This window comes from Parasteatoda tepidariorum, chromosome 7, assembly GCF_982258835.1.
Source record: "Parasteatoda tepidariorum strain Cologne lab strain chromosome 7, Ptep-v5.0, whole genome shotgun sequence".
Lineage (NCBI taxonomy): Eukaryota > Metazoa > Arthropoda > Arachnida > Araneae > Theridiidae > Parasteatoda > Parasteatoda tepidariorum.
Window position 1 is genome coordinate 32,772,816 of NC_141761.1, and position 20,564 is coordinate 32,793,379.

General features: G+C 30.4%; 1 protein-coding gene across 2 annotated transcripts in view; it reads left to right on the forward strand.

Moving 5' to 3' along the window:
• LOC107457311 (calcium-activated chloride channel regulator 1) overlaps positions 1-20,564 on the forward strand; it is a 41,354-nt gene that overhangs the window by 19,282 nt on the left and 1,508 nt on the right. The window contains exons 8-14 of one of the 2 annotated variants that reach the window (XM_087167634.1): positions 1,175-1,474; positions 4,589-4,774; positions 6,677-6,814; positions 7,575-7,704; positions 11,044-11,160; positions 16,831-17,049; positions 18,352-20,226. In XM_087167634.1, the coding sequence (XP_087023760.1) occupies positions 1,175-1,474; positions 4,589-4,774; positions 6,677-6,814; positions 7,575-7,704; positions 11,044-11,160; positions 16,831-17,049; positions 18,352-19,046 (1,785 nt within the window). In that variant the 3' untranslated portion in view covers positions 19,047-20,226. Of the gene's footprint in view, positions 1-1,174; positions 1,475-4,588; positions 4,775-6,676; positions 6,815-7,574; positions 7,705-11,043; positions 11,161-16,830; positions 17,050-18,351; positions 20,227-20,564 lie in introns of those variants that run through there. The other variant, XM_087167633.1, reaches the window with a different exon arrangement.

Below are 20,564 nucleotides of genomic sequence, written 5' to 3' on the forward strand. Positions count from 1 at the left end.
ACTGTTTTTAAAAACGCAAAAATGAACTACAAATTTTGGCAATTGCCGGTAAAAATACGTTTGAAAATCCCTTTAGTGAAAACTGGAATTTTTTGGCATCAATTTTATCTGCGTGCGATGCCCTGTCAAATATAACGCCAAAAAGAAAACATAGTTCGAACATAGATTCAAATTATGATTGGAATAAAATGAATTTCATGTGAAAATAAAACAAGGTAATACGTAAAAATGGAAATGCCTGTTATCTAATATACACTGTAAGAAAAGAATATGAGCATAATTAATTTAGAGGTGCTACTAAAAATGTTACCAAATAAACTATTGCCAAGCATTTTCTACTTTTAGAAACTGATTTTTAGGTTTGGTAAGAATTGGGTATAATATGAAAAAAACACAACTACTTCGATTTAGTAGGAACAACATATGACGCAATGCTAAACGAATGGAATTTAGTTGTTGTTTATTTAGTTATTGTTATTAGTAGTTGTTGTTATTTGTTTTAGTTGTTGTTGTTTATTTAGTTGTATTTAGTTTCAATAACTTTTCTTTTTAATGCAATAAAATCTGGCGAGCAGCTATTTAAACGATCGAACACTTCGTTTGTTTATTTGTGGCTTGAAGTTAGGCTCGCAGAAAATGCCGTTCATGGGTTAAATTTAGTAGGAACAACACAACCTGTGACGTAGGCTATATTATACCCAATTAGTTATTTTCATTCTGTTAATTTTCTTGTAAAGCACAACTTTTAAACTTTGCATTTTATTTACTAATTTTTTTTACCGTTTAGGAAAATGGGTGATGTTCTAGGTTCACCCTTTTTGACTAAATCAACTTCATCAATTCTACTAACGATTCGATCAATTTCAACACCATAATCACAAACAATAAATTGTAAGAGTCAGAAAAATTAGGCTAACACAAGCATTAAAAAATATCAGCACAAGATGAAATGTAAAAGAAAAGCAGACGATAATTTTGGAATTTCTAGGAGTTGTTTTCTTCTTATTTTCACCAGCTTGAATGTTTTATGTTTTTGCATAATATTATGCTTTTTTATGATTAACTTATTCATAAAATAAATTACCAATGGGGACCAGTGATCGCAATAATGCGATCATAATTTTTTTTGTTCTTTTCTTTATTTATATTTGTTTTCATTTTAAATGTATTTTAGGATATGCAAGCCAACGATGAGGCAGACAAGCCAGGAATAATTGTTTTGTTTACTAATTCCAATCCTGTTGAAGACGTTGATTTGGTTGAAAAATTGAAAAACTCGAAATTGTGCTTATATGTAATTGGATTACCAGGAACTTCTGAAGAAGCTTGGAGTGCTTTCCTTGATGCATCATCCTGTAGTTCATTATTGCAAGTATCCGAAACATCCATTTCTGATGTCGTAGAGACATATAAGAATTTATACAGCGCTGTAGAATCAATTCTACCTGGGAGAGATGACTCTAAGATACATACAGTAAGTTCTAAAAAAACGCATTTTAACCAGCGACATCAACCATTTAGTAATGAAAATTGACTTAACCAGCGTGTCTACTATTGACGACTATCTCAAACAAAAATCTCTTTTAATGGTTCTATTAATTGCCTCTTCCTTTTAAAAAACTAATTCTTGTTCTTCAATATATCAGATAAATAGATCAGAAGAAATTTTATCTTAAAAATTCCAGTTAAAAAATTCTCGAATGCCAGCTAAAAAATCCCCGAGAGTTAAAAATCATATGCCAGTTAAAAAAATCCTCGAATTTCAGTGACGGTAGACGAAATACTGTGAACCATTTTACATACGGCGCTTAGCATTCCAGTTATTCTGATCTAATCTGATTGATCATTCTGATCTTAATTAAAAGGTTAGCATTGAAACAAATGCTTTAAATATAACTAAAAACATTGATTTATTTGATTTTCTACAGATTTTTTTCTTGATGATCATCCTTAATGTATATTATTAGGAACCTTTGTTCAAAAAAATCGACTCAAAAAAGGTATGCATATTTGAAGTCGCATATTAAGTAAGGATCTGTTAAATTACTAGTGAGGAAGACCAGTTAAAAATATCAAAACCAGTTTTATTTCCTTGTAGAACTTGAAGCTGTTTTGATCATCTCTTTTCAACACATATCGCTTGAACATGTTTTCCGTTTCGTCATTCTGAAGAGTGTTTCGTTAGATTTTGATAGCTTTTACTTTTCTGTTCGACCATTAATTTGCGGCGCAATGTATATGCGTTTGACAAGGATTCTAAGGTGGTCATTACACAATAGAGCACCGTGCATATATGTTTTAAACGTAGAAAAACCTCGATTTACTCGAATTCATACAATTATCTAACTTTCATAGGTGCTGAATATTTTATGTAAAAAATGGTTAAGCAATTATTGATTAAAATGCCCTGAAACTAGTATACATTTTTTTTTAAGAAACAGCGATAAAAAATGAAAGGTAAAAATGATTGAATATTACTCTAAATATTGAATTTTTGCTAAAATAATTCCAACTTCAAGAATAGTTGCGCAACAATGTGATTGGGTTGTGGTACCAGCTTGTTTATATGTATTACAATAGGGTTGTTGGAAGTTTGCTTCGGGAAGAGGATCGAAACTAGTGCAAGATTTATAAGTTTCGCCTGTTTTATAAATTATTTTTAAATTTTATAATTATTAAGTGAAGCATATATATATATATATATATATATATATATATAGCCGACCAGGTGGTGGTTGCGGGTTCGAATCCCGCTCAGGGGATGGATGTTTCTTTCTCTCTCTGTGTTCTATGTCCTTTCTTCTGTGTGATTGTGTGAATGCAACCCGCCCTATAAACGGGTTTGTGGTTGTATGACGTGGGTGACGCTACTCCACCTCCCTGGCTTTTCCACAGGTGCTCACTAGGTAACGATAAGAGAGTAGCAATTCTGGCATATATATATATATATATATATATATATATATATATATATATATATATATATATATATATATATATATATATATATATATATATATATATATATATATATATATATATATATATATATATATATATATATATATATATATATATATATATATATATATATATATATATATATATATATGGGTCATTCTCACAAAAACAGTCATTTTCATGTCCCCAGTATATTTTATGTTTGTTTTACAGCTTACGAAAAAAAAAATTCAGGGAAAGTGTCCTTTGGAATGCAAGCTAACAAAAAAATAAAAATAAAATTATCAATTTTTAATTTTATTATTTATTTTAGGTAATTAAAATATACCAATATGTCATTCCCTCACTTGTCCCCACTGCTGATTTAAAAAAAGAAAAAAATTGTTTCTGAAATAAATTTTTTTTTTTTACAAATTCGTGTTTTTTATTTCAGAATACTGAAATATAGAATTCAGAAAATCAATTTTATATTTAATTTCTGATAAAAATATTAACACAGCACTATTTTAAACTTTGTCCCCAGTGTTTCGCGTCATTCCCTCACAACAATGTTCTTATCACCTGCAATCTTCTAAGAATAAAAATATTTTAATAAAAACTTCAGAAGTTAACAACTGGCATCATAGAACAAAATTGCAGTATGTCTCCATCTTCAACTTAAAGAAGCTTTGCTGTGGAATAAATTTGAATGAATCAAACCAGGTAAAATTTTTTACATTTGTCATTCCCTCATGTCATTTTTTAGAGTAAAATAAAATACAACTTCATCGAGAAAGTGGATAATTATATGTTGCTTTCTTGTATGGATATAATTGTATGTGATTGACTTCAGAAATTAATTAGGCCTAACTGTTATTTTTAAATTTCATTGAATTCGTCATTCCCTCACTAGTGTATAAAGTGAGGGAATGACGCTGAAGTGAGGGAATGATTCAAGATGAGTATATTATCAAATTTTTTTTTGTTCAATCGTGCCAGCCAATTTTATTTCCCAAACCTGTAAAAACTATTAAATATATAAGACTAAATTATAATAAATATTAGATATACTTAGTATGTTATCATTTTCAAACTTTAGGTAGATGTAACTTAGATAAAAACATGTATTAAAATAAAATATCATTCCCTCACAATTAGTGTCATTCCCTCACTTTTTAAATAGTGAAAATAATTAATTTACTTATTAATTCATTTGAAAAATAAATTAAAAAATTTATAAATTAATTTATTAAATTAATTTATTTATTTATTAAATTAATTTATTAAATTAATTTATTTATTTATTAAATTAATTAATTAATTATTAATTATTATAAATTAATTAATTACAAATTAATTATTTAAAAATTAATTAATTTAAATATTAAGTATAATTTATAGGATATATACTTTCTTTATAATGCCATTACATATTTCTATTAATATAAAAAGTTTCAGAGCTTTTTATTCACATTACTTTTTTGGGATTTTATGAACTGAAAAATGACAGTTTTCGTGAGAATGACCCATATATATATATATATATACATACAGATAGAGAAATTATACATGTGTGTATAGTTTGTAGATATATACATAAGTGTGTGTTTGTCTATCTGTAGTAATATATAATACATTTTCTCTTAAGGTTTCAACAAGTATGCTTCCTCATGAAGAAAAAATGTCCATCCCTACTGATCTTACAGCAAAGAAATTTACGGTGTGGATTTTTCATACAGTTGAATTTGAGTGCTTCGTTAATCAGACAGCAATCGCATTGACTGCAGGAGTTCAGTCATCCTTTTTGGTTTCTTATTCTTTTGAACCACAAAATGTAAGTATCATAATCGGAAAATATTCGGATCTTCATTGCAAAACTTAACTAAAAAGAAAATAACACTTGAATAACGTTTGAAGGAAAACATTTATTTCTAATGGTATCAGGAAGCGACACATAAAATATACTATATTTACTTATATTGTTCTTCTAATTCAATTCTCCCTGAGTTTCAGAACTTTTCTCTTGAAAACCAAAAAAAGACCATTCTACATTCCCCATCTGTTAGCCAATCAACATACACTATCTACATGATCTAACAAGCAATTTTATAATTTCTTCTGCAAATTCTTTCCAAATTTTTTAAAAATCAATCCTAATTGTAATTACCAAATCTACTGTAACCACTGGTAAATAAGGCATAACTGATTTGTTTTTTTATTTGAAAGAGTTTTTAAACAGATATACCTACTGCTTTTTAACATATTCCTTTAAATAGCCTTTTCATCCCAAAATAAATTATTTATTCAATAAATGTACACAATATTCCAGGTCTCGAAAAAACTTAGAAATTTTACCCGTCCCCGAGGACGGCTTGACCAACAATGTACCCGTCCTCCTTTGAAACTTACCCGTAGCTTCTAAATAAATAAAAATATGATTTTCTCTTATTTATTACAAACATTTATATAAATTGCACAATGAATTAGTAGTCACTAGGATTACAAATACTAGGATTACATTATACAGTAACAAAAGAAATACTAGGTTACTTATAGTAACCTAGTATTTCTTTCATGAAATTATTTCTTTCTTTTATAAAATAATTTAAATGAATCAAATATAACGTTTGCCAGTTCCACAATCAAGCCAATGATTTACAGAGGTTTCTGCACAGAAATCTGAAAGGGGTTTTCCATTTAGGTAGATGTTCATAGTTGCGTTTAACGCTTCTTGTTTAAGACCAGTACGCAATGTGTTTTTTTTTTTTTTTGTAAGTTTATTGCTGAAAAGCCCTTTTCAACCGCTGCAGTACTCCCAGACAGAGAAAACATCAATTCCACCGTGCTCAGTATGTTGCTGTATTTCTAGATTAAAGGGTCATTTTAGAAGTGAGGCGCTAGACTCTTGTAAGATAACAAAAATTGAAAATGTACCACGAACATTAACGGGAAAATGGTCGTCCGCGCGGACGTCGGATTCGAGAAATTCGTTGTCCGCGGGGAATTTTTGACCGCCGAGGACGGGCGGTTTTTCGAGCCCTGCAATATTCTGCAGTATCGAATAGAATTTCTTGATACAGATATGGGAAAACTAAGTCTTGAGTTTTGATTTCGTAATTTAAAATATTATCTGCGCAGTTATGTAAGTTATTTAGTGCAGCCATTTAAAGGTAAAAATTTGATCATGAAGTCAAAAGTTAATTAGCATGTAATGGCTTTTTTTCCGATTTTTTTTTACACATTGTACAGCAGTATTTAGACTTTGGTTTTAGCGGTCCTGATGAGTGAACCAACACCTTTTCAAATTCAAATTGCATTTTGAAACTTTTTTCTGAGTGACATCTCAAAAACTTTTGAAAGAGAAAGTGGCTGCAAATTACAATTATAAATTATTATAAATTTAAAAGTATGTGACATTGAAAAACATTATTGTAAATTGTAAGAAAATTATTAAATTAATACTATTGTAATAAAAGATTTTCTTTTAAAAAAGATAAAAAGTCATAAATTGCTCCAATTTTAAAATGTATCACACTTGAATGTACTAATGAGTTCTGCAATTAAACCGATTTGTGCATGCCCAAGAAGATCATCCTGTTTACAACTCTCTAAAAACGGCCCAGCTGTACACGATCCTGTAGTAAAAATGAATCATATTGCATCAGAAGTTTACATGTTTGCAAGAAACTGTGGATAAATTTATTATCTTGTCATTATTTTATTTTAATTGATGCAGGATACAGTGGAATGTAGATTGAAGGATATTCCTGAAGGCTCTTACTTGGTTCACGTTCAGGTGACCACTGAAGGAGGGGAATCTTTCAATAACAAAGTCTGGTTTCAAGATACAACACCATCTGATTCAGAAGAACAAGTAAGAAAATACTCCTTGCATGTACAGTATTTATTAATGATAAAAATAAATAGACTAATGGCTTAGCACCTGCTTGATCACAGTTCTGTTGAAATCTGGTAGATTTTCGCTTCCCTTAAACTTGACCGAAAAAATTTTCTGGGAAGAGGGAGCATTTTTAGTTTATTTTCTAAAAGAGGGTGCAAATCGTTCAAAATCATAGTTTTTAGAAAAATCAAGACTTTTATCAAACTTTATATAAGAATTATATTTTCCGAAAAAACTTGTTAAGTTGTAGTGCTTCGACTAGCTAATTTGAGTGAAACCATTGCCAAATGTAGCACGTGTTTCGAAGCTAAATAAGAAATCGAAAAGTAAAAAAAAAGTGAGAAAATTAAGGGTTGCAAATTAATATTTAAAGGAAAAGAAATCTTATCAAATTTTGACAAATTATTATTGCTAACAACTATAAAGAAAGAATTAGAAAACACCCTTCAATTGTATTCCATATTCAAACTGATTGACCTCGATAACGATTTGTCAGTTGATTTTCGATCATAATGATGACGATATTCTTATTGTGATTTTTGCAAATTTATAAAATGAATTATTAAGTTCGATTTAAAAACGTTAAGGAAATTTAGCTGCTACTGTTTCGAACTCCGTGAAAAAACGTTATGAAAGTACATAAATCGAAACTGCTACAGCAATAATTGCTAAATTATTTTACCGCCGAAGGTTTGAACCTAAACGATGTTTTGATTATTATTTTTTTTATCAGATGCCATATATTATTTATGCCAAGATATTTTATGGAGAGTATCCTGTTCGAGATGCTGATGTTCGAGCAGAAGTTCTCTCGCCAAGTGGTGAAAAAGTAATCCTCACATTAGGTGATGATGGCCGCGGAGGTAAGTTTTTTCATTTTTTTAAATCGAAAAAAATATCAATTGTAGACTTATAAACAATGAGCAAAAAACTGGCTTTAATTAGCTTTTGATTCGTGGATTGTATTTTCAGAAACTAAGATTTTAATCTGAATAGTTTTGGGGATAGATTTTAACAATGTAATTTAATAAGTGCAGGTGATATGTCTCAAATCTTGGTAGTTAGTTGGTTTTGTATCTAAATTGAACAATACCCCTCTCCTAAAATATCCACAATTACAAGACACATTATAAGAAACTTTATGCTGTGTATTGTGCAAAATACTCCTTTTTAGTGTGTATATGTCTTTCGAAATATTTCCTTAACAGTTTAAAAACTAGTGATGAAATTTAGTGCGCAAAATTAGAAAGAGAACATCTTAATAATTTTTGAACTAATATTCGGATTGTCGTGCATTGAGATGCAATTATAATATCGTGCACTCTTAATTTATGCAAACGATATTTTAAGTTACGAAATCAGATACCAGGATGGTGTACTTGCTCTGAATAAACAAAATTTTTTTTATTTCCGATGAATTTTGATTTTTGAGACTTTTGTGTTAGATGGCCACAATTTCAAAAATGTGCAGCCAAAATAGTTTAATCTGGTGAGAAGTCGAAACCACTTCATATATGTTACGGCCAAAGCCCGAAGTCCGGTCACTTCGCGAATTGGCTGGCCATTTCGCACTTTGGCCATACCTCTCGGCCAAAGTGCGATGTAATTAAAACGATCAGTGAATATTCTACTTTGGCCGGCCATTTCGCGAAGTGGCCACGATGTTCCAGCCGAAACGCGATGTGCTCATTCAAGAATGTCGGAATGATTTACGATTCATTTTTTAATTAAAGGAAAAGAGGTAAATTTTTTATGTTGACCATTTTACTACTTTTTTAATATCTTTTGAATTTCTAATAACTTCTACTTTACAGAAAAAAAAAATTATAATGGTATGTTTTTTCACATACCGGGTGGTACAGTGGGACCACAATTTTTTAATATTTGTTTTATTAAAAAGTTAATTTGCTAATATTGCTCCTTTTTTTTCTTTTTAATTTAAAAATATAATTCTTCCAATTTAAAAGTATAAAAATATAGACAAGTTCGTAAATTAAAATTTAATTTAATTTAATTTTAATTTTTAAAGAATGAAGTTATGGTTATACAGAGCCAATAATACGTGCCAATGATTTTTTCTTCCAACTTTGGCTGATCCTCCCACGCCACTTCGCGATCTGTCCGGCCAATTCCCGAAATCAAGAAAAGATCGGACATTGGCCAGCCAATTTACAGCGTTCTTAGCCATTTCGCGATTTGGCCGGCCGATTCGCGAAGTGGCCGAATTCGGACTTTGGCCGTAACATATATACTTCACTTTTTGACCTTTTGAATGTGTTTAGGGGATTAAAAACGTTTTACTCTGAATTATAAAATTCATTTCTCCAAAGACAATTCTATGCAAAATATAATTTTTAAGGTTGTTTATTTACTTTTAGATTTTGTAATTTAATTATGCTTGAAAACATTTTTTAAATTGCTATGTAAGCAAATTCTAAACAACAAAGTACAAAATTTCACTGAAATTGGTTAAATAGTTCCAGAGAAATCAAACAAATGAAAACAATGTGCAATGGTCTCCTTGAAAATATACATGTTGTTAAAATTTAAAAAATTTATAAAGTTTTCGTCCTGCAAGTAAAATAATTTTTTTTATACCGTTTAAAAATTGCGTAAGCTTATTTCACTGATACTGGTAACAAAGCGAAAAGCCCTCTATATTTCTTATTCAGACTCTGCAAAATATTTTAGTGCATCTTAACATTGGTAAGTCTCGTAAGGTTCCTTGGCCGGCATGTGCTGTCATTTCTTTACATCAAAACTGGTGTGGTGTAGTAGTACAAAGCGTAATTCTTGGTGTAATCAAAATGAGTCTTTCTAAGTATAGTGAAACACATGAAATGTTCCATTACACTTCTTTTGGTGATAAGTAGTTTCTATCATTTTTGTAACACCAAAATTTGTCATGTCAAAAAGAAATAATACGCCTACGACTCTGTGAAGTTACTTCACAGTTTACAATAAAACAATTATTTTATAAAGCATTAACGAAACAGTCCTTGAAATAAATTTAGCTTGTTAATCAACTATATACACAGCACAGAGGGATAATTAAAACAAATTCAAATTTGTTTTAACTGAACAAGAGCTGACAGACGAAAGTTAAATTTCATAAAGTTATATAGTTTAACTGGTAGATAGATGTGACTTATCTTGTGAGAACATAAACAACTGAAGCTTTATACGTCTGCCTTTTGCAGCAGCGAGCGAGACAAAAAAAAGTTACACTTTCTTGTACTTAATAGCAGATGATTACCATTGTCATCTGATAGTTACAGAAGCGTAAGCCAAAATTTATATTTTCGGTGACAAATATAATTCATGAATGGTGTAAATGCGTGTGAGCTTGTTGTAAGCATTTTCAATTATTGGTGTTTGGAATTTATGTATGTATATATATATATATATATATATATATATATATATATATATGAACCCTGATGATATGGTGTTAATTTGAAATAAAATATTCGTTTACGCAATTTTTCAACTCCAAATTCGGGGCTGTAGTACACCACAGTTTTAGCGGGATATGAATTTTAACTATGAAGAACTGTAATATATACCACTGAATTTATTTTCAGGGTTTTGCTTTGAATTTCCTGGATTATCCTATAAATCATGAAAACATTTTATGAACAAGATACCCATTTTATGCATTTCGGCACAACTTTTCCCTGTCACAATGTACTTACATGGGCTGTAAGAGTTTCGGAAATAATTTAGCAGTTCTTTTTCTAATTGTTTTTTAATTCTGATGTTAACATTTTCTAATTTTTTAAACCTTGTTTTCTTAAGCAATTTTTTTAGTTTCTGAAACAAGAAAAATGTCTGCGAGAGAATTGTCTGAAAAATATAATGAATGATTTATTTTCACGACTTCTAAAATGAAAAATTTGATATGAGAGTCAAGTTTAAGAATATCGAAGACATTAAAAAAACTCCGACATCATAATTAAAGTGCATTCCGAAATAGAACTCTGAAAGTTGTTTCAGAAATATTTATTGCATATTACAAAAGTATATTGCGCTTGGCCCATGTAACTTCGAAATGTATAGCAAATTTGTATATAATTTATATTAGACTTTTCAGGAGTTATCCTAAACATTTTAATAGCCATACGCCGTACTTGAAATGAAACTTGTCCTTGAATGAAGGAATGAAACTGTAACTGATATCATTGTTTTCCCTTTCTGATTAGATCCTGATGTTACTCAATATGATGGAATATACAGTAAATATTTTACGAAGTTAGATTCTCAGGGTACCTATCAAGTGACAATAACAGCAACAGGAAAAGCAAATGCGAGTAAAAATGGTATGAAAAGTTTTACTAATAAGTCAGCTTAAGTTTCTGCTCTAAATTTGACTTTTGGAGTGCATGATAAAAATAAAGCTTTATTTTTCTCTCCTGTTTCTAACATAGACGGAATTAGATTATTGAAGCATCCTCGAAATTGTTCCCCAAAACATAATTTTTGAAAATCTTTAAATTCCAAACCATTCGGTTGATCTTGCTCGGATTTTTTAAAGAAAAATTATTAAATAGCTTTTGCAACGATGAAAGCTGGTAATCAAACTTTCGACAACCTTCTTACTAGTTAGAACACTTAAATCTTTCCTGAAGCTCACGATTTGATGACATCCCGCAGTGGACTGATCGTTAAGACACGGTTCCCTGCAGATCACCGAAGTCAAGCATCACTGACTGCGGTCAGTATGCGTGTGGGTGACCACTTGGATCAGTCTGCGTAGGGGCCGAGGGTGTGCGGTATTGGTCCTCGTTAAACTGTTCTACCGTAAAGTGCTCGACTTCGCGGGCGGGTCGTTGGGCTACTGGAGCGGGGGTGCCATCCCCTCCGCAGAGGATCAAAATTGTGATGGCGTGTCTTCGGATCATCCTCAGGGATGTTTCCCAGACCGTCGCCAATAGCCCATTGTGCAGTTCTAGTGCGACGTAAATGAACTACAACAACAACAGCAACAAATCTTACCCGAAGCTCACGATTTGATGACAATGCAATTTTTAACCGTTCCCACCCTGATATAAACAGAAATTATAGCCAAAGAGAATTTATCGTCGATCAAAACTTTTACCGCAACAAGATTAGCTAAAGTGATGTGACGGCAATATGAGTTTCAATATTTTCCCGACATATATGAATCAAATTTACCTCCTATCAAAATTTCGACCCATGAAAAACTGACATTATAACTAGGGTGACCAGATTTTTTCGGGCGATTCCGGGGACACTCATCTCTACCCCCCCCCCCCATTTTATCGACAGAAAAAATTGGAAAAAAATTTTGATCATTTATCTTAAAAAATATTATTTTTTTTCGTTTACATTTTTTTTATAATTTAGTACATAAATTATATCTTTAAAATCGTGATCATAACATTTTTACACAATTTTAAAATCTGTTAACAAAACAATTGTATTGCTTTTAAAATTATACTGTTTCTAAACACAGTATTTTTCTGAAGAATGAATCTTCTTTAAAATTTCAGGATTTTTTTCGACTAATTGAGAAAATATGTCACATGAAAAATCAAAATTAATCAGTACAGATAAAACCGCTTTCACTGTATTCACATGCATTCGCGATTTTTCTTCAGTCCAATAGTTATTTATGCGCGAAAATACCCGTTCTACAGGCGCATTGCTGCTTGGCCAGCACATTGCAAGCTCAACAATTCTTTTGATATTTGTAAATGGTATATTGTTTTTTTGAAAATAATTGTTTATTTCGCGCCATTTGTCTGTTATGTGTACGGATTGGTACCATTTATCGTCTTTTGCATCCAAATAACCTTCAAGATAAGTAAACTCGTCAAATAAATCGTCGGAATTAACATTCAAAATTGCACATTTTGAAGAGAGAGACAGAACTGCCTCGTCTAATTCAGACCGTGAAGGCATACAATCTAAAAGAAGGCACTTCAAATCAGACATATCATCGTTGTTATCGTTCCAAGCTTCTAAATATGAAATCGCAGCTTCATAGAAATCTTTCGACGTTTCTAAATAAGAATCTTCAGTAATGATATTCTCAGCAATCAATTTAGTCAATTCAGGTTTTACAACAAGTGGAACAAATTTGGCATTCTTTCGTGCTTTCAATTTAAATATCAAATCCTTGACAACCGCTCCAGATTCAATAACACATTTGTCATCGCTTTCAATTTTCAAGATGCTTTGATTAAAAATTGCAGCATGCGAATGCGCAAAAAACAACCATAACTCGGTTGTTTCACTCTCAAAATAATTCTTCAAGATTTTTGGGCACTTTTTTTCAGACAACATAAATTCTTTAAGAGATGAATAAATTTCAAGAATTCTTTCTACAGCAGGAAGTAATGTCAACCACCTAACATGAATGTGTCCTAAAATTTGATGATATTCTTGGTCAGCATACTCACAAAATTCTTTCAGTCTTTCAATTCGGACAGTGTAAATTTTAAAATAACTAAAAAGTTTAGATACCATAACTTCAATATCTACAGGCAAACAATCAAAAGCAGTTTTAGCGCCATTATGTATAATATGCGCATTACAACCAAAACCAAAAATATCTCTTCCTAACTCAGTTTGAAGTTTAGTATGAACATTTTCTGTTCCTCTTCTTAACAATCCTCCAAAATTAGTGTTAGTATTATCCGCAGACAAACCAGCCATTTTATCCTTCAATTGGAACTCGAATAGTGCGTTTAATATTTCTGAAGATAAAATCTTTGCAGTTTCTCCTTTAATTTCGTTTAATGATACAAGTTTATTATTAATTGGATCTTTAGCACAGTCCCACTGAAAATACCGCACTAAAATAGGAAGTAATTTTACATGATTGTGATTGGAAGTATCGTAAGATATTGTTACAAATTGAACAGACTGTAAATCTTTCTTCAATTCAAGAAATGCCCACGGAGAAAAAACATTGACAGCGATAGCTTCGCATTTTGTTCGGGCACAAGAAAATTTCTTGTCTACAAATTTCTTCTGTAAATTTGAAGTACAGTCCATGCTGCGAAACGATTGGTTGTGACGAATGGTGTGAAATGCAAGCGTTCCTTCATATGTTGCTAAGTCAAACTCTTCTTTGGATGGTTCCAGCTTACGAAAAAACTGTTTGACGGATTTCGTTTTTGTTTTTGCTGCCAAAGCTTCTTTGTGTTTAATTGTAAGAATGTGATCTGCTATAGCTGTTCGTCCTCCACTTCCAACTGAAAACGTTGCTCCACACATTGTACATTTTACTTTGGAAGAATTATCAGGATTCGGTTCAATAAATGGAAACTCGTTTTTCCAACCATCCAAATAATGGCATTTTCTTTTTTTTGTTTCTGTTGCCATATTAACATCTATTTTAAAGAAATAAAAATATTTTTCTAAATATCTATTACGATAACAAATTATGAGGTTTTCAAAATGTAGAATAAAATTAGAATTCATAAAAACTAATTAGTCGTAAGTGATAATAATAACAATTGCATAAAAAATGGTTTTATACTTTATTGGTTAGATATTTATAAAATGTTTACCTGATTATGAAATGTTTTAGTTATTTTTCTAAAATAAAACAGAAATGTAGTAATTGTTGTTGTTTTAAGTGGAAATTAGCTAATATTGGCAGTTTATGTAACCCAAGATATTAATTGTTTTAAAAGCAGCAACTAATATTCATGTTACTTCTTGTTTTAAACTTCTTTTCTTATATAAACATGTCTGGCGTACAGCCTAGTAAAAATGTAAACATAACTAGATATTAAAGTTATGTGCTCCAAAATTTCTGTAGTATAAGTTATAGTGTGTTCTTAAAAACTAGTGGAATGAACCTTAAATAAATCATAAACCTATATAATGGAAAAATCATAAAAATTAGGTAGAATATCATTAAATTTATAGAAACTAATACGATGTGGGAAAATGAAAATAATGACAACTTAGCGCAACAAATTAGTTTTCAAAATCTTACCGGACATTTACTTTTATTTCTTTGATTGATTTAACAGAGCATGATACCAACATAATGACTTAAATCTAAACTGAAACTGAAAAAGGGAAGAAAAAAAATACCAAAACAAATTCTTTCTTGATTAACAGTACCAGTTGCGCCATCTGTTATTGAAATTATAAAAAAGGTCAAGGCAGCTAGTTTATATTTAATTTTCAATGCTTACATTAATTTGTATGAAAATTTTTGAGAAAATAAAAATTACATATAACATATTTTTATCAAATATTTTACACAAACTTTTTCAATTTTATAACCGGGGACAAAACCGGGGACGCAAACAGACCGGGGACACGAGGTCCTCGCCGGGAACAATCCCCGGAAATCGGGGACGTCTGGTCACCCTAATTATAACTGACCCTCTGCCGACCGGCCTGTGTAGGGGGGCAGGGAACTGTCCTAGCATTAGAATGGTTCTGGGTTCGAATCCCGGGCAAGGTATGGATGTTCTTTCCTTCTCTGTACTATCTTTCCTTTCTGTCGGAGCGACGTTGGCCCACCTAATATGGTGCCCCTGTAAGAGAGGTCAACAAAATCGCCCTGTAGATGCCTGAATTGACGGATGTTAACACAGGCGGTCATTAGGGGAAAAAAATAACTGCTCCTTTGCTTTATTTCAATGAACAGTTTCAATCGTTTTTTGACAGCTGAAAGCAGAATTTATCTATATATTATCACCGAATTGAAATTAATGTTTAAAAAATATTACTAGGATTATCTAAAGCAATAAAATTTCAACTCGATTTCCATGTCTGTTCCAATGGTTTACATAACCTCTACAGACTGAATTTATTTTCATATTATGACCGATTAGTTTTATTCTTACTGTTTTAAAAATTTTAATAGGATGAAGTGCACTTTTACCGAAATATGTTTTGTTTTTGGACAATTGTAAAGCTTGTGCTGCAGTTAAAAAGGGTCTAATAATTCCTTAATTCATTAAGAACCAATACTTCCATGAAGTTTTCTTAAAAAGACAAACACCGGTTGCTCAATTATTTCGTTTGTGAAATACATTTCAGAGAAGCATTACGTTGGCGTTCCTCATAATATATAATTAATACACATGTCTATATTTCGGTTTCTGTAAATGTTTAACCATATTTTATTCATAAAAGTGCTTTTTACATCATAGCATTTAATTTTCGCAACAGCAGTCCCGAATGGGTTAACAATAGGTCTCAAATTAAAGATAAGCATACGTGTGGCTTTTGTTAAGTTATCAATGTTATTTCAATCTATTAATATGTTACTTAAACATTTAATTTAATATTCACTTACAATGAAGGGAAAATTTAACTTAATATAAAAGGGTACATAATATTTCCTTATTTTTAAAAAAGTGAGTTTAGGAAATGTTTATGAAAGACGCTAAATTTTCTTTATCCGCAAAAATACTTAGTATTTTGAAAACCGATTTTGCAAAAAATAATAATAATAAATAAACTAATAGAAATTCTTATGTAATCGTAACAGATGATGTTTGCAATTTGTTTAGAAAGGTTAAGAAAAGGATTCAAACTTACCCACTATCCAAAAGAAAATTATTATAAAATATTTCTACTACCCCTATGTTTAAAAGAAATTAAAAAATATATATATATATATATATATATATTTAGTTAACATGCGAATTAATGCTATACAAAGGGAAAAAATATTTTCAAAATCTAATGAATCATTATCGAGGTTGATTAGAGAAAAAGATGAATTGAAATAGGGAAGGACAAGCGCAAAGCAGAAACATCCGACAAATAAAAATGGTCTTTTTTTTTTTAGGGATTCTAAATATTTTCGCTTTACTCTGATCAATCTTGATAATAATTCTGCCGATTTTATAATGTTTTTTAAATGTTCTATCTTTGATTAACGATTTCTACTGTGTATATTTTTTATTTCAATGTTTTTTTCACAAATAATAAGTGTAGTGATTACTGAATAAAAAATAAACATGTTCGCTTTTGTTCATTCTCAGGTCAAGACCTCTGCTGTGGAAGCGCTATTGTAAGTGACTCGTTCGAACTGACTGAGCTTAAATGGACAGAACAGACAAGTTTCACTGTATCTAAAAATAAGAGCAAGGATGGATACAAGCCATCTAGAGTGACTGACCTAAGGGTGGAATCCTTGAATCTGCCAGACAGCCTTACTCTCAAGTGGACAGCACCTGGAGGAGAAATGGATGAAGGAAAAGGTATATCATTTATACATGAACAATCTATTTCAATCTATTGCCAAATACGTTTTTGAATTTCTTGGAAAAAATTATACTTTAAATATTTCTTCAAGTAATCATTACATTAAGCAATTTTCTTCAAAGTTTAACTTTCGTTGTTCCAGCTGATAAAAGCTGGACTAGACCTTTTACCAAAAGTATAACATTGTTTGTTTACAATTTAAACCACAGAAATAGATATGATCTACAATACCTTGACAAAGATTCGAACTACTAAGGAATTTACAAAAATTCCACAGTTTTTTGTTTTGACTACGGAATAACAGAGATATTCTAAAAACTACGTGCAAGTTCAATTTCCCAATTTGTCCAATAATTTTTAAATTACATTTAAAAATTATCTTAACAATTATTTTTTAATTTTTTTTTCAAAAAAAAAAAATTCTTTTGATGGAACAAAAACTTTTTAATTTTCTTGGTAACTAAATTCAAATATTCAATTTACGATGGTCGCGTGTTTGAATAGATCGTTAAGGAAAGTGAGATAATCTTTAAAATATTTAAATGTGACATAAAAAATTAAGTTAACTTTAGTTGGTTTTACTTTTTTGTTTTATTTTTCTTAAAAAAAAGAAGAAAAAAAAAACTCTCGCCTCCTTTGAAATTATCTTACGCCTCCATGCTGAAAATAACTGATAAAGATAGATGCTTTACGCAGTTTCTTTTCAAGTGATTTGCATAACATCTGTTCAACAAAATGTAGGTTTAAAAGTTAACTGATAAAAATTGTTTTTCTCAGTTTTGAGTTAACAAGGCCTTAAATACATATTTTAATATTTTTGCCAATAACAGTTTGCACTATGAACGTCGCAAATAAATATTTAAGCAATTAATAAAAATGAAATAGTTTCCCAAATATGGCTAACCACTATTGAGGAAATTATGGTGTGACTTGGATGTTTTTAATTGCCTTACTTAATAATAAAATTTCAAGCCCTAACGAGTGTGTCTATCTTTTTGACATGCAATCTAAAATTATATATTAAAGGAAGTGATTAAGAACACCCAACATAAATATCGAGTAAAATTTAAGGCATTCCATTTAAATTTTAAAAGCAGCTAACTGATATCCATAAAAAATCCTACCGTTTGTTTTAAGTCAACGAAATCATTCTGTACATTGGAATAAAACGAACATAGGAAACATGGACCTTTAACATTACAATATAACATTTAGCAATTTTTCAGTGATTTGAATTTAATTCGAAGAATAAAAAATATATATTTGAATAGCTGTATTACTTTTCTTTTTTCTTTCAGCGAATTCATACGTAATAAAATCATTTACAAATCTTGAAGACATTATATGGAACTTCGACAATACTACAAATACTACACTAGAAATCGATACAAAACTCGCCCCCAAACAATTTGGTCAACCAGAAACATTCGAAGTTAAACTTGATGACTTCAGTGACAATCAAACGTATTTCCTTGCATTGCAATCAAAGCGTGATAATGGACCTTCCAGTGACACTTCCAACATAGTATCTATCATTCTCCCTGTTGACAAGATAGACGAAAAAGTCACACCAGAACCTCCCGCTAAGCAAAGCGGTTTGAAGCCTGAAACTATAGGATTAATAGTAGGACTCATTCTCCTGGCAATTGTGATAGTTATCGTGGTATATTTGGTGGTTTACTTTACGGTCCTCAAACCAAAGCGTAGGGAAGATGGAAAAGAAAGAACATCATCTCAAAGAAGTCATACGAGGCCAACAGGTTTGAATTCCATTCCTGCAGACATCATATTGAAACACCACAGTGAGGTGGTGAATGCCAAGAGCTTGCACAAAGATCCTCCGATTTTCGACGAGGAGAATGTTGAGATGAAGCAGAATGAACCAAGCGAAACGAGTGTCGAGTCGGATAACAATAATAGAAATTACGCCGTCCCAAGTAGAACTTTCCAGGAGGATCCGAAAAAATCGCCAAAAAGAATGACTCAAGTCTAGTAACAAAGGTGTTCTTAAAGTGCTGATGAAATGCTATGGACAATTAAGGAAATAACTTCACTTTAATGGGCAGAATTGTAAACACTAAACTTAAACTAACTTAACCTCAAAATGATACCACTAACGAGCAATAAGTTTTTTAAGAAATCACTATAATGTTAGAAAATTTCATGAAAATTTAAATAATATGGCGTGTAAAATTTAACTTGGTTTTTATATGGAGAATTTTTTTTTAAAAAATTTAATTAAGTCTTATATCACACTGTTTCTATATGAAACTCAATTCGTGAAATCTTTTACAACTAGAAGAAACGTTATACTAATTTTTAATATATTTTGTTAAAAGAAACTATATAAATTTATCACTTGATATCTCATAGATATCTAAAATGTAACAAGATTATTCTTATATCAAAATGAAAAATCACGTTCAGCTTTATCACTATTTCTTATAAGTCAGTCTTCCTCTATCTCTATTGTTTAAAAGTCAAATTTAAAAAACTTCTTTAAACTATTGTCTTTTATAAGTTAAAATTTTTAAGCTGTTTTAACTCTGACAGCTTGAGTTAACATTTTCATTTATATTCACATGGTTTGAAAACCTGCACAATCTACATTTTTTTTTAAGAAAAAAAGACCCCAACTAATTTCACCTGTTCGCTCAGCAGTTCTGAATAAACACAGTTCCTTACAGCCAGTATGAAAAATCATTGGCCATGCTTAGATGAATATTTTGCCTCCTTTTTAAAATCTTGAAAAATATGCAAGAAATACGTTTTAAAACCCATAATTTTTAAAAAAAATAATAGCTTTAATAAGACTAAGATTTTGATTTCAATATCCTTTCTTTTTATTTTGCGAACTTATGTCGTCTATGTCTGACATAGGACAGCATTTTTTAGTGATTTATTTCTGTTTCTGTTAAAGTCTACCATTTCCGTTTCCAAAATAATTTGATCAGCAGAGAAAATCATTTTTAAAAATAATGGATGTTAGAGGGTTTAAAGTTGTTTTAAATATTTTTTTATTAGTATGATTGTTTTAGAATAATTCTATTTTGTTATCGTCTTGAGACACACATAAGATTCATGTACCATATTTTCAAATTGTGTGCTCGTAAATGCATTTCTTCATTTATAAAATTGTTGCTAAGATGAATAAATGTTTTTTTTTAAAAAAACAGTTGTAATAGAATCATTTCACATAAAAATACTATAATCGAAAAATACGCAATACAATTGAAGAACTTAATGTAAGAGCACAATAAGTAACAACATTGACTAAAGCGAAAAACAACGTTAATAAAGCACAGAAATGGACATAAGACTTGTTTGTAAATATCTGTACTTAATTTGTGCTTCATTCACGTTTTTTTTTTTTTGCTTTAGTCTACGTAGTACAATGTATACCCTAATCTCCTTTTGACTTCAGGGTTTTAAGAATAAATATACAGCATTCATTTGTTCTACTGTTTGTCTAAGTTAGGTACTCTGACCGCCACTAAGTCTGCGGCAATCT